Source organism: Balaenoptera borealis, assembly GCF_965194805.1.
Source record: "Balaenoptera borealis genome assembly, chromosome: 16".
In the NCBI taxonomy this organism is placed as follows: Eukaryota; Metazoa; Chordata; class Mammalia; order Artiodactyla; family Balaenopteridae; genus Balaenoptera; species Balaenoptera borealis.
In genome coordinates, this window is record NC_138872.1 from 40505880 (window position 1) to 40521862 (window position 15983).

Consider the following 15983-nt stretch of genomic DNA (forward strand, 5'->3'; position numbering starts at 1 on the left):
CTCCTGCAGAGGCAGGGGGTGGCTGTAGCTCACCACGGGGACAAGGACACTGGCAGCAGAAGTTCTGGGAAGTACTCCTTGGTGTAAGCCCTCCAAGAGTTCACCATTAGGCTCACCAAAGAGCCCAGGTAGGCTCCAGTGTTGGGTTGCCTCAGGCCAAAAAACCAACAGGGAGGGAACCCAGCCCCACCCATCAGCAGACAAGAGGATTAAAGTTTTACTGAACTCTGCCCACCAGAGCAACAGCCAGCTCTACCCACCACAAGTCCCTCCTATCAGGAAACTTGCACAAGCCTCTTAGATAGCCTCATCCACCAGAGGGCAGACAGCAGAATTAAGAAGAACTACAATCCTGCAGCCTGTGGAACAAAAACCACATTCACAGAAAGACAGACAAGATGAAAAGGCAGAGGGCTATGTACCAGATGAAGGAACAAGATAAAACCCCAGAAAAACAACTAAACGAAGTGGAGATAGGCAACCTTCCAGAAAAAGAATTCAGAATAATTATAGTGAAGATGATCCAGGACCTCGGAAAAAGAATGGAGGCAAAGATGGAGAAGATGCAAGAAAAGTTTAACAAAGACTTAGAAGAATTAAAGAACAAACAAACAGAGATGAACAATACAATAACTGAAATGAAATATACACTAGAAGGAATCAATAGCAGAATAACTGAGGCAGAAGAACGGATAAGTGACCTGGAAGACAGAATGGTAGAATTCACTGCTGTGGAACAGAATAAAGAAAAAAAAAATGAAAAGAAATGAAGACAGCCTAAGAGACCTCTGGGACAACATGAAATGCAACAACATTCGCATTATAGGGGTCCCAGAAGGAGAAAAGAGAGAGAAAGGACCCGAGAAAATATTTGAAGAGATTATAGTTGAAAACTTCCCTAACATGGGAAAGGAAATAGCCACCCAAGTCCAGGAAGTGCAGAGTCCCATACAGAATAAACCCAAGGAGAAACACACCGAGACACATAGCAATCAAACTGGCAAAAATTAAAGACGAAGAAAAATTATTGAAAGCAGCAAGGGATAAACGACAAATAACATACAAGGGAACTCCCACAAGGTTAACAGCTGATTTCTCAGCAGAAACTCTACAAGCCAGAAGGGAGTGGCATGACATATTTAAAGTGATGAAAGGGAAGAACCTACAACCAAGATTACTCTACCTGGCAAGGATCTCATTCAGATTCGATGGAGAAATCAAAAGCTTTACAGACAAGCAAAAGCTAAGAGAATTCAGCACCACCAAACCAGCTCTCCAACAAATGCTAAAGGAACTTCTGTAAATGGGAAACACAAGAGAAGAAAAGGACCTACAAAAACAACCCAAAACAATTAAGAAAATGGTAATAGGAACATACATATCGATAATTACCTTAAACGTGAATGGATTAAATGCTCCAACAAAAACACACAGGCTTGCAGAAAGGATACAAAAACAAGACCCATAAATATGCTGTCTACAAGAGACCCACTTCAGACCTAGGGACACATACAGACTGAAAGTGAGGGGATGGAAAAAGATATTACATGCAAACAGAAATCAAAAGAAAGCTGGAGGAGCAATACTCATATCAGATGAAATAGGCTTTAAAATAAAGAATGTTATAAGAGGCAAGGAAGGACACTACATAATGATCAAGGGATCAATCCAAGAAGAAGATATAACAATTATAAATATATATGTACCCAACATAGGTGCACATCAATACATAAGGCAACTGCTAACAGATATAAAAGAGGAAATTGACAGTAACACAATAATAGTGGGGGACTTTAACACCTCACTTTCACCAATGGACACATCATCCAAACAGAAAATTAATACGGAAACACAAGCTTTAAATGACACAACAGAACAGATAGATTTAATTGATATTTATAGGACATTCTATCCAAAAAGAGCAGATTACACTTTCTTCTCGAGTGCTCATGGAACATTCTCCAGGATAGATCACAACTTGGGTCACAAATCAAGCCTAGTAAATTTAAGAAAATTGATATCATATCAAGTACCCTTTTCTGACCACAACGCTATGAGAGTAGAAATCAATTATAGGGAAAAAACCATAAAAAACACCAACACATGGAGGCTAAACAATACGTTACTAAATAACCAAGAGATCACTGAAGAAATCAAAGGGGAAATCAAAAAATACCTAGAGACAAATGACAATGAAAACACGATGATCCAAAACCTATGGGATGCAGCAAAAGCAGTTCTAAGAGGGAAGTTTATAGCAATACAAGCCTACCTCAAGAAACAAGAAAAATCTCAAATAAACAATCTAACCTTACACCTAAAGGAACTAGAGAAAGAAGAACAAACAAAACCCAAAGTTAGTAGAAGGAAAGGAATCATAAAGATCAGAGCAGAAATAGATGAAATAGAAACAAAGAAAACAATAGCAAAGTTCAATAGAAATAAGCTGGTTCTTTGAGAAGATAAACTAAATTGATACACCTTTAGCCAGCCTCATCAAGAAAAAGAGGGAGAGGTCTCAAATCAATAAAATTAGACATGAAAAAGAAGTTACAATGGACACCACAGAAATACAAAGCATAATAAGAGACTACTACAAGCAATTCTATGCCACTAAAATGGACAATCTGGAAGAAATGGACAAATTCTTAGAAAGGTATAACCTTCCAAGACTGAACCAGGAAGAAATAAAAAATATAAACAGACCAATCACAAGTAATGAAATTGAAACTGTGATTAAAAATCTTCCAACAAACAAAAGCCCAGGACCAGATGGCTTCACAGGTGAATTCTACCAAACATTTAGAGAAGAGCTAACACCCATCCTTCTCAAACTCTTCCAAAGAACTGTGAAGGAAGGAACACTCCCAAACTCATTCTACGAGGCCACCATCACCCTGATACCAAAACAAGACAAAAATACTACAAAAAAAGAAAATTACAGACCAATATCAATGATGAATATAGATGGAAAAATCCTCAACAAAATACTAGCAAACAGAATCCAACAACACATTAAAAGGATCATACACCATGATCAAGTGGGATTTATCCCAGGGATGCAAGGATTCTTCAATATATGCAAATCAATCAATGTGATATACCATATTAACAAACTGAAGAATAAAAACCATATGATCATCTCAATAGATGCAGATAAAGCTTTTGACAAAATTCAACACCCATTTATGATAAGAACTCTCCAAAAAGTGGGCATGGAGGGAACCTACCTCAACATAACAAAGGCCATATACAATATACCCACAGCAAAGATCATTCTCAATGGTGAAAAACTGAAATCATTTCCTCTAAGATCAGGAGCAAACAAGGATGTCCACTCTCACCACTATTATTCAACATAGTTTTGGAAGTCCTAGCCATGGCAATCAGAGAAGAAAAAGAAATAAAAGGAATACAAACTGGAAAAGAAGAAGTAAAACTGTCACTGTTTGCGGATGACATGATACTATACATAGATTATCCTAAAGATGCCACCAGAAAACTACTAGAGCTAATCAATGAATTTGGTAAAGTTGCAGGATACAAAATTAATGCACAAAAATCTTTTGCATTCCTATACACTAATGATGAAAAATCTGAAAGAGAAATTAAGGAAATACTCCCATTTACCATTGTAACAGAAAGAATAAAATACCTAGGAATAAACCTACCTAGGGAGACAAAAGACCTGTATGCAGAAAACTATAAGACACTGATGAAAGAAATTAAAGATGACATAAACAGATGGAGATATACCATGTTCTTGGATAGGAAGAATCAGTAGTATGAAAATGACTATACTACCCAAAGCAATCTACAGATTCAATGCAATCCCTATCAAATTACCAATGGCATTTTTCACAGAACTAGAACAAAAAATCTTAAAATTTGTATGGAGACACAAACGACCCCAAATAGACAAAGCAGTCTTGAGGGAAAACAACGGAGCTGGAGGAATTAGAGTCCTTGACTTCAGACTACACTACAAAGCTACAGTAATCAAGACAATACGGTACTGGCACAAAAACAGAAATATAGATCAATGAAACAGGATAGAAAGCCCAGAGATAAACCCACGCACCTATGGTCAACTAATCTATGACAAAGGAGACAAGGATATACAATGGAGAAAAGACAGTCTCTTCAATAAGTGGTGCTGGGAAAACTGGACAGCTACATGTAAAAGAATGAAATTAGAATACTCCCTAACACCATACACAAAAATAAACTCAAAATGGCTTAGAGACCTAAATGTAAGACCGGACACTATAAAACTCTTAGAGGAAAACATAGGAAGAACACTCTTTGACATAAATCACAGCAAGATCTTTTTTGGTCCACCTCATAGAGTAATGGAAATAAAAACAAAAATAAACAAATGGGACCTAATGAAACCTAAATGCTTTTGCACAGCAAAGGAAACCATAAACAAGACGAAAAGACAACCCTCAGAATGGGAGAAAATATTTGCAAACGAATCATCGGACAAAGAATTAATCTCCAAAATATATAAACAGCTCATACAGCTCAATATTTTAAAAAAATAATAATAAGCATCTGCTTTTGTGTTGCTGGGAACCTGGATGCAGCATGTCTTGAAAGGAACATGTTGAGAGGCCTCATGCCGAAGGAGAGGCCTTGAGCTGACACGAGGGAAGGAAGTTCAGTTGGCCCAGCCCCCAGTTCGCCCTCTAACTAAGTTCAGCACACCAGTGACTACCAGTGAGAGCAGCAGGAAAACCACTCAGAGAAGCCAAGTCTCACTGACAGAGTTGTGAGCAAATAAAACAGTTGTTGTCATAGCTGCTCAGGTTTGGGGCGGTTTGTTATTCTGTGATACGTGAAAAAAAGAACCCAAGAATTTTGGTCTGAGTATCCAGAAGAATAGAGTGAGCATTAGCTAGATGGAGTAGGCAGCTAGTTAACAGGTTTGCGGGGAAATCTTGGGTGGAAAGATTAAAATCTTACTACTTCTAAATGGAAAAAAACATTTGTTTTTTCTTAATAGAGTAGAAGAACAATATCCTCTGTCTCTGAAGCACTGCTGGATTTTCCAAGGTGAGAAAAGGCCATTTTAGGAGAAACTCTTTGGATCTTCAAGATAATAGCCACAGCAGAGGGTAAAGAAATTGTTTAGATTCTTTTCTTTCCAGCTTCTGAAGCTCTGTTGACAATCAGTGAAACCCCCATGGCAGTTTGAGGTAGAGAAACCCTCGCCCAGTTTTTCTGGCTTTGCCACTGTGGTTTCAGGGCTTCAACGACTCTACCATGTAAAGGAAAAACCACGGTGCTTGCTTTCCCTCCCGCTTTCCACAACTGGTCACGAAGAACCGCCCTGGGCTTGGCTGATGGGCTTCTGAAAGCTGAGTGTGCAGCCTTGGAGGACGGCCCTTGCCAGTTTTCGATGTAATCCTTCCTGTGGCCGTACACTTCAGAGACAGCAGCGTGTGGGAAAAGAAAAACTGCCTGGTCAATTTGGTTAGCCTGTGGGTCTCTGATGATACACATCTGGGCTAATACCTTGTGAATTTTCCGCAAATGAAGTGTTGGGGAAAGGCAATGTATTGCTTAAGAATTCTAACTCTCCCAGAATAAATATTAATGTAAAAGGATTGCTTGTATGTTGCCAACCTCCCGCTCACTCACTCCTACCTGTAGCCCACGACATTCACCCACCCACACCTCCTTCCCACATTTACCAGCTAAAGTTAAATTCACCGTACACACAAAGGTTTATCTTCTGGGTTCAACCTTTTCTTGGGCCAGATCCTGGGAGGGAGGAGTGGCTTCCATCCCTCATCCCTCTGTAGATCCTCCACCCCGTGACCCACCACTGCAACCCTAAGCAGGGCAAGGAGATGAGGCATCACGGCACAAAGGGATTCACAATGTTGAGCAATTATAGGGTTTATGTCAGAGTAAAGTTGATGGGTTTGACTTAATAAACATTTTGTTTTAAGAAAAATGTTAGGAGGCAATGCTTAAAAATTTAATCATATACCAAAGGGGAAAGGAAGGTGAGGGATAAATTAGGAGTTTGGGATGAACGGATTCACACTACTATATATAAAATAGATTATCAACAAGGACCTACTGTATAGCACAGGGAACTATACTCAATATTTTGTAAAAACCTGTAAGGGAACAGAATCTGAAAAAGAATATATGTGTACCTGAATCACTGTGCTGTACACCTGAAACTAACACAACATTGTAAATCAACTATACCTCAATTAGAAAAAAAGAAATGTGAAAAAGAAATTTAACCATAAAATTATGTTAAGGATATCCAGGCTTGAGAGATGGCATCCTGGAAACAGGTGTCATATGAGGTTGTTATAGCCTGGTCAACATGTAGATGTGTTCACACCACAGGGACGCTGACAACACTGCTTTGGTCTCTTCAAGTCATAACGCACCTCTGGCCATGGTTTCTTCCAGTTACCATTAACACAATTCCAGGCCATCTCCCCTAAGGCGTCCATCAACCCATGACGACCTGCTGCTGTTCAGCTTCTGTTCATTCCCACCTCCTTAAAAGCTTTCTCCCGCCTTCAGGGGTCTGATGACTGTCAGCACTGACTTAGTCACAAACGTCCACCTTCGTGGTACTACCAGCCTTATCACCTGGAGAATGTCCACCGGATGTTACGGATGAAGACAGCTCATGAGGAGCACAGGCAGGAGGAGAGTCCCCGGGGTGGGGGGGTGGCAGCGGGTGCACTAGCAGACCAGTGAGTCTACCCTCTGCAGGGGAGAGTATGAAGGCCCTCCGAGGCTTCATGACCAAAAGCATATGGAACAGAATGAAGCTTAGTTTCAAGTTCCTCAGCAGCAACCCCAAGACAAGGAGTCGAGAGCAAGTAGTCCATCTGGGAGATGATTCCGGGAAACACAGGTTGGGGGTGGGGAAGTGTACAGGGAAGGGAAGAAAGCCAATACAAGGTGCATTTATAAGTCAGTGACCACAGGGGGCAACTGAAGTTTAAAATCTCTCAAAAACAGTGTGAAACACATGCCTCGGAATTACCCCACCCAAGGAGCAAGGGAGCTCCTTGTACATTTATACACCAACTTCTGTTCATCACTTGTTGAGAGCTGCTTCTGGGGGCGCTGGTTCCCTGGACTTCTGGCCCGCTGCGTGCAGGGGGACAGAGCAGCTTTCCATGGTTCCAGAGAAAGTCCTCGGGCACAGAGGTGCAGATGTGAGCCTGTAAAAGTTGTCTGGGGCTCTGTGAAACAGAAGATCCATGGGCAATGACAGTGATCTGTCCCGGGACACCTGCTGAGTTGGCTAAGACCTTTACCTCAGTGCTCATTGCATGGACCTGTGGCCTCAGAGAATGGATGCTGAAAATGTACTGTCAGTACTGTGATTAGTTTATAAAAGTTTTAGGATAAAATATATGTATTCATATCCATATATGAATTAGCTAAACCAGCATTGTATGGGGAAGCAGTAAATGAGGTATGTGTAACCCTATAGGTTTGGACAGCTTTCCATGACATTATTAAGTGAAAACTGAAGGTTATATAACCCCACTTGGGGGTTCAATACAATCCCATTTTTGTGTTAAAAGCACAGAAAATTTATATATGAGAAGAGTCTTTAAGAATAGAAGCTAAGGGACTTCCCTGGTGGTCCACTGGTTTAGACTCCACGCTTCCATTGCAGGGGGCATGAGTTTGATCCCTGGTCGGGGAACTAAGATCCCACAAGCCTCGCGGCTTGGCCAAAAAAGAAAAAAAAAAAGAATAGACGCTAAAGGTTACAAGGTTACAAAAGTGTTAATAACTGTTGTCTCTAGGGAAGTGGGGTTATGAGTTAAATTTTTTCTTGCTTTTCTTTATTTTCTAAGTTTTTGTAATAAGCATGGATTGCTTTTATAACCATGACCAGATTTTTAAAAATTCACAATAATTAAATATAATTTCAAAATATGAGAATAGTTCCAGCACTTTTCTAAATCTTCCTTTCTTCCTTCCCTCACACCTTCCATCTTTTACAACAGAGTAACCTTACTTATTTCAGGTAACTGGTGTGAACATCACCACTCTCAAACATGGGAGAAGATGAAGAATTCGGCACAAAAGGCTTTTGAGCAACCAAAAGAGATGTCCTCACGTCTATAAACTGAAACTCATCCATTTTGCTCACAGACAAGCATCTCAGACTAGCATCAGGGGCTTGTTTATACGTTCTTCGTACACAGTTCTAACAGACATTGGCATCTGCGTTCAAGTTCACATTTAGAAGAGGCATTTAGACGATAAGAAAGGGCCCGCCACAGGCAGACACACAGGAAGCAGGGAGAGGTGGCAGAGGTGACAAGCGAGGACAGAGCCCAGATAAGGCTGCCACACCTGTCAGTCAGCACAGGGACTCCTTAGGGTAGAGCACACACCCTCCGCCTCCTCACCAAGTGCGGAAGACATCCCTGTTTCCAAACTCAGAGTAGGATCACAGTGACAGCCTTGAGGAATCCAGGCCAGGCTTAACTGTACCCAAGAGAACCAAACATCCAACGCTCAGGCCTTAAAATGAAATAGAATACAGGCCTATAGTTAGGATCATCCACATTAAAAGTGGGCACCTTCAAACACAGCTTCAGAGTCTTGGTGATACAGGCCAGACTAGGGAATGAGGTTACATTCTTATCTGTTTCTATCTTTCCTACTTTTGTGTGAAACGAAGTTGATTTTATATCTGTCAGTACCTTCTGGTTCCAGTATCTCTTCTTTAACATCTGATCTTATAATTAAGATTTCTTGCCTCCATGACCCTTTGACTTTTTTTCCTCCTGGTTTCATAATAGTCCTTAAATTAAAAAAAAATTAGAAATTGGAGACTAAAGTCCTAACAAACTGTTTTTGGAGGGGCTGTGTTCTTTTATACTGACCATTTTAATCTCTTCATAAAAGGGGTGTTTAACAAGCCCAAACTTTTAAATATGAACAGAATAAAGTCAAAAGGAGATGAAAGAAATGGCATTCCTGGTGAAATAGGTCAGATGATTTTCAGACTCCAAAGTGTCCTGATAGTTTTATGTGATCCAATCCAGTTCCTGAAAAAACCCTGCCAACAGGTAACAGGTCTTTGAAAGCTTTTGAAGCCAAAGGCTCCCCACCAACCAGCCCATCTCTTACTAAGTTCTCAGCCTCATTAAGAATGAGAAACAGATACCACGGCACCAACCTGTCTACGAGAACACAGCGAGACAAATGTAATTGCCTGTACGAGGAATATAAGTCAGCAACTCCCAAAGCATTCATATTTACACCCACTCCATTTTGGTTGTCTTTCCTTTATAATTTGCCCATACATCCATGTCAAGTGTATAATTTCATCTGGGGCTTTATCAGTTACCGCCCAGAGCCATGATTATATGGTGCAGGGAACTTCCTCCCCTGAGTGAGTCTATCTTTAGTATCTTCTTAATAGCTACTTCTTACATGTAAAATCAAAAGGAAAGTCTTGGTTTTCTTATGTGGCTCCAGAATCACTAAATATAACATTTAGAAGCAATTTATCAACTGAAACCATTGACTTTTCAGCTGCCACTGAATGCCACTGCATTTCTCAAAGCAAAGTGTTCTTATTCCTTCCCTTGGTTATTTTTTTATCAAATTACAATGAAAATTTTAGGGACTTCTGTATTGACCATTCAATCATGTACTAAGTTCATCTTCTGTCTTGCTGGTGTCCAGCCTAATTACACAGAGATGAAACTGAATTTTGAATACTCAGAACCACAGCAAGAGGCATAAAGGTATGATTTCCGGAAGAAGTAACTTTTTACAAACAAAAAACGGCTCTCCAATCTACGATTCAAAAGATAATTTATTAGTCTGAGAAGAGGAGTCACACACTATACCCAGTAATATGTTTCTTTTATTTTTGTGCCTTTATCTTAAAAATATATTTAAACAAGAAACAAAGATAATATTGAATTTTCCCATAAATTTTGCTTTCTTATTTACAGTGTTACATTGTAAATAACATTCCATTATACACAAATTAAGGACTGTGCATTACTGTATGTTCTCTTTACATATTCTTTCATAATATAGTACACACAGCTCGAAGCTATGTAGTATTTAAGCTTAGAAAAGCTTGAGGAAAGAAGTACAAACTTTATCAATAAGACTATTACTTAAAAAGGTTCTGACCTTAATTCTCTGCTAGATTGTTTCACTGAAACCATTCTTTGTTAAAGAAAAATGCCCCATATGAGGGATGAGAACAACAGTTTAAGTTACCATAGGATCCACTTAAACTGGCTAACAAATAAAAACACTTTGTTACTAGCACTGTTATCAAATGGAGCATGGCCACTGTCAGTCATTTCAACAAGTAGATTTACTCTGCAGTTCCGACACGTTATATCAAAGACAGTTGGTACCTCTTTGTGAAATCAACAATGTTTCCTGCAACTTTAGGTTTTACTTGTAAACAATTAAAGCACACATTTTGGGAAGATGATTTAATCATTCCTGGTCTGAGGTTACACAATAAGGAGGAGTTTCTATTTCACCGAAGGAGAAGCAAGCATACACACTGCGTGTGCACACGGGCACGCACACACACGCACACGCACGCACACACGCACACACAGAGTCCCGCTCATCTGCCCAAGACGCGCGTGTCACCAAGCGCTAACTACAGCAGCACTAGTGTCGCAAGTGATGCACGAGGCTGCGACAGGAATTATAAAACGAGGGAGATAAAACATCCAACTTCGGTTAAAACCCTGCGAAGCTCGGGTTCTGAAATGCCGCTCAGATGCTCTGTGTTCAGCCTGAAGGTTCAGCTCACTGGGCTCTCCAGGCGGCAGACCCCACCTTCAATCGCCACGGACTGTCCGGCTACCGCACCGGGAGGGAGTCTGGAAATGTGAGTCTGCAGAGGAGGAGACGGAAGACTGTTAGAGGTGCCAGCTGTGTCCCCCTGACGTGTGACAAAGGCGGAGAAAACACCAGAGCATCTTGGCTTCTCTTTGCTTCTGAGCATCTACAGGCTGTGCCGGCGGGTAACTCAGGTGCAGACAGATCCTGTTCGTCCAAATCTCAGGGGATATTAACTGAGTACCTACTACCTGCCAAACACAGCACTGGTAGCTGGAGATAGAGACCGGGACAGCCCAGGCCCCCAGGAGCACAGAGCTTACAGTTTACTCACACTCAGAACAAGAGTGGTTTTAAGGCCAACTGTATTGAGCATATTCCAGTTACCTGAAAACTACCAGTTGATATACATTTTGTCCTCTAAACATTCAGAGCAACTAAGAATACCCGATTCATGTTTATTCCCTCAATTTACTCCTTAAAGGATTTAAATAGCTTACAAAAATCAGATCACTCAACAACCTCAAGTAAGTGAGGCAATGAAAAAAAAAAAAAGAAAAAGAAGAACTTACAAAAATGAGTTAAAGACAGGCGTGAGTCAACACACAAAATCTAGCCTGAGTTCTGTCCCCGTGCTGGAGGCAGACTGCTGCCCTGTCTCAGAGCTTCCCAGTGGCCAAGACCAGACAGGGGTCCACATGGTATAACGGGATCACACAAACCAACCGCTCAAAGGAGAAAACCGTTCCCAGCACAGAGTCCAAGGAGCCATTCCTCTTGCAGGGCTTCACCCACAGCAGGTACCGTGTATAGTGGATGAGTGAAGACAGCGGTTGTACAACAAGGAGTTTTATAGGGCTGAGCATTACAGCATCACTCAAAGGAGACCAGCAGGAAAAGCTCTTCCACAAGGGGTCAGGACCACGTCAGCCAGGAATTCCTTTTTTTGATGATCTGGCTTAATCCGGGGATAGATAAATGTCGGAGTTTCTAAGAAGAACAGAGAGACTGTATATCCTTCAGGTAATCCTCTCTGATTCTGCTTCTCCACACAAGCTTTTCCTGAGGACTGAACCCAAGGGAGTTCAAGTCCCAGAGCGAACTTGCTGGATGCAGCTGGTGAGGTGGCCAAGCCTGGGGTGGGTCTGACATCCTCTCACGCAACCAAAAATAAAGCAAGCATATGCTTTAGATGGAGCAACAGGTAAGCTACCTGGTTTTAGTTTGATGGTGGGTACTGTTCTTGGGTCTCACTGCACAAGTCCCATTAGAGGAGCTTACGTAAGTCAGCAATTTGGAAAGCTCTGGAGAACAGAAAATGTTCTCTGGGTACTTAGTGTTTCTGTGTGCAAGGCAGGAAGCCACCTGTAACCTCCAGGAGGGAGGCCCGTCAACTTTGGGGTGGAGAGCTGGGCAAGGCAGTCCATGTGGCATCTCCTGGGAGGTGAGTATCACTGAGTTTGGTCACCAGGCTCATGCCTCTGGGCACCCTGTCCCAGAATCTGGCCTTGTTATTGCATCTGAAGGCTGTTTAGTACATCTTATTACATTTTATAAGTACGGATATATTATACCTGAGAAGTCCACAGTAAGACACACTTGTGGATCTTTCATTTCTTGTGATGTCCTATTAACCTAGCGGGAGAAGTTTGAAGAGAACGTGTTGTTTGATTCTGCTACCCAGCAGCCCTTGTCACATCAGGCACAAAACACTCAGATTCACAACTCCCAGGGCTCAGTGTTGATGGGGCCCTTTTATTCTTTCAGGGATTCATTAACATGAGGTCAAAGAATTTTTTCCTCAGGCATCATTCATCGAATAATAAAAAAAAAAAGTTCTAAACAAAGACAATCCCTGAGAGAGGAGAAGCCCCTTAGTCTATCTCATCTCTCATCTCACCCTCCTCAGCCATGAAACAGTCACAAGGCTAGGACAGGACAGGGATCAAGAATGTAGAAAACAACATGGTGGTTCCTCAAAAAATTAAACATAGAATTATCATACGATCCAACAATTCCACTTCAGGGTATATACCCAAAACAAGTAAAAGCAGGGACTCATATTTTTGTACACAATGCTCATAGCAGCATTATTCACAATAGCCAAAAAGTAGAAGCAACCCAAATGTCCATCAACAGATAAATAAACAAAACATGGTCTATACATACAGTGGTATATTATTCAGCTTTAAAAAGAAATGACATTCTGACACATGGTACAACATGGATCAACTTTGAAGATACTAAGCTCAATGAAATAAGCCAGACACAAAAGGACAAATATTGCAGGATTCTACTTATATGAGGTACCCAGAAGTCAAATTCACAGGACAGGAAGCAGAATGGCGGTTGCCAGGGGCTGGGGGTAGGTAGAATTACGGAGTCATTACTTAATAGGCACACAGTCTCAGTTTGAGAAGGTGAAAAGTTCTGGAGATGGATGGTGGTGATGGTTGCACAACAATGTGAATGTACTAAATGCCACTGCATAGTACACCCAAAATGGTTAAAATAGTAAATTCTATGTTATGTATATTTTAGCACAATTAAAAAAAAAAAAAAAAGAAGAAAGCAGAAATGACCATTTTCTTCCTGGTCCAGAACTGTATGCTATAAGATGGCATTAAGAGAAGGGGTTAGCTAGGAATGAATCCATGCAGACCCCAATGGAGAAGCATTAACACCAGGTTCTGTTCACACATAGGTTGAAAATTTCCAATCAGGTTACTTAAGATATCTGTCCCTAAAAGTGAAGCTCATAGGAAACTCCATCCTCACGTTTCCCAGAGATTCAGAGAGAATACAATGAGACTTCCTGGTAGGCCTGGTGGTCCAGGCACCAGAGGCAACAGAGAATAAATTAATTGTTAAAAGATCAAAGAGCGACCATATGTCCAAGCAGACAGTCTGCAACTTGACCAGGGGGATGTCAGTCTTAAAGCAACTGATTTTTCTGCTGAGCATGAAAAAGACCCAGGACTAGAAGGAAGAAACTGCTGTCCCACAGACCAGGGGACTTGATAGCAATCCTCTGAGATTTACAAAAACACAGATGGCCAATCCAAACTTACCTCTAACACTCCTATCCCCACCAAGTTTACGACAGAAAAACATCTAAATAAACTGAGCTAAACCACAAAGTGTCAAGGAGAGTTAGGAAGGAAAAGAAAAAAGAACTGGAAAAGATGACAAAGGTCTTGAGATATTTATTAAGGGTACATGGGCAAAATACTTCAAAAATACATTGAGATTTGTATAAATTGAGCGGTTTACATAAGACAGAAATGCTCAACCAGACAAACAAGTTGTTAAGATTAACTTCTCAGGATTACTGCTTCCCTAAATTATCATCTAGTCAAGGGGGATTTTGCAATTACAAAACACACTGGCATGATTTTGGTGTTGAGGGGAATAGAATGGTTAACCGTCCAAATGTATGTCAACACTTCACCAGTTTCATCAATCAACATGGTCTTCTGACTCATCGGAAAATAAGTAACCTTGGCCTGAAAAAGTTTGAGCCAAGATGTATTTGAAGCTTTCTGTGGAAATTTCAATGGAGCATCAAATCATATTATAAACAGTGGGGGCTGTTTAAGAGAATATTTTATATGAGTGTTTATCTCTAAAAGTTCTTTTGGAGAAGTGGGTTTGAATTCCTTGAGCCTAAAAATGTCTGTGGACAGTTCACCACTGTCTACGATGAACTTGTATGCCAGCATTTAAAAGTGCAATAAAGTATTTTATATTGGGTGTGTAAGGACTGTGCAGACTCTAGGGTGTCCTAGAAGCATAAGACCTTAACAAGGTGTCTTTAAAACCATTTAAGTAGCAGTGTACTTGTATTGGAATTTGGAACTAATGAGAAATAGCACATGAAGTGATGTGTGCCACTACCGGGCCCGGCAGAAAATCTTACAAACCGTTCTCCATGCGCTTTCTCTCATGACCTGAGGCCTAGGTGATGTAAGGAGCTTGGGACCCTGAATCATAATTTGGATAAGAGCCCTCTGCCAATCAGAAACCCCAATTTGTATTTTATGTGAATGAGAAACATGCTTCTTATTGTGTTTGAACAACTATACACATATATTCTGGGGTTTGCTTGTTACAGCAGCTGGAGTTATCTTTAACAACGATTCCATCCGGGCCTCTGCACTTACTAGCTATGTAACCTCTGCTGGTTACTTAACTTTTCGGGACCCCACCTCTAAAATAGCTATACAGTAAGTCCCCTACATATGAACCTTCAAGTTGTGAACTTTCAAAGATGCGAACGTCTGTTCACATGTAATCACATAAGTTAGTTCATGCGTCTGGCGTATTTTGTCACATGTGTGCATCCTCTACAAGTGGTTGTGTTTTTGTGTACTTTACTGTACAGTACTGTATAGAGTACTGTAGTACAGTATCTTTATTTCAAGCCCAGGATGTCCAGAAGCAAGCGTAAAAGCAGCGGTGATGTAGCTCGTACTGCTAAGAAGCTCCAAGCGATAACAATGGAAAAAAAAGTGAAAATAATTGAGAGAGTGGAGCGAGGTGAAAAGATGGTAGACGTCGCTCATTCTTATAACATGAATCATTCAACCATCGGCACGATTCTGAAGAATGAGGACAAGATCATGGAACATGTGAAGTCTGCTGTGCCGATGATGTCAACAATAATATCGAAGAAGCGTGGAAAAGTGATGGAGGAGATGGAGAAACTTCTCAGTGTGTGGATGCAGGATCACATCAGTGTCGAGTCCCGCTCAGCTTAATGTTGATTCAAGAGAAAGCCAAAAGCCTTTATGAAGACTTGAAGGATAAACATGGTGAAGAATCAGAGGGTGCATCTTTTAATGCCAACCATGGCTGGTTTCATCGGTTCAAGGCTAGAGCCAACCTTCACAACGTAAAAGTAAGTGGCGAGGCAGCAAGTGCAGATACGGTAGCTGCCCGGTAGCTGCCTGGGAATTTCCTGAAATGCTTCGAGAAATTATTGATGAAGGCATGTATCTACCTGAGCAGGTTTTTAATGTGGATGAGACAGGACTGTACTGCAAGAGGATGCCAGACCGAAGTTACATCAGTAAGGAGGAAAAGTTGATTCCAAGCTATAAAGCAGCAAAGGATAGGCTAACTCTGTTGTTTGGTGG

At 41.0% G+C, this 15983-nt stretch overlaps 1 protein-coding gene across 8 annotated transcripts in view; it reads right to left on the reverse strand.

Annotated features, from left to right (window-relative positions):
- The window catches only part of TASP1 (taspase 1), a 378792-nt gene that overhangs the window by 142191 nt on the left and 220618 nt on the right, over positions 1–15983 (reverse strand). For 4 of the 8 annotated variants that reach the window (XM_082359166.1, XM_082359164.1, XM_082359162.1 and 1 more), the window contains one exon: positions 9824–10900. The exons of the other annotated variants lie outside the window; for them this stretch is intronic. In XM_082359166.1, coding sequence (XP_082215292.1) covers positions 10867–10900 — 34 coding nt within the window. In that variant the 3' untranslated portion in view covers positions 9824–10866. Of the gene's footprint in view, positions 1–9823; positions 10901–15983 lie in introns of those variants that run through there. 8 annotated transcript variants of the gene reach the window in all.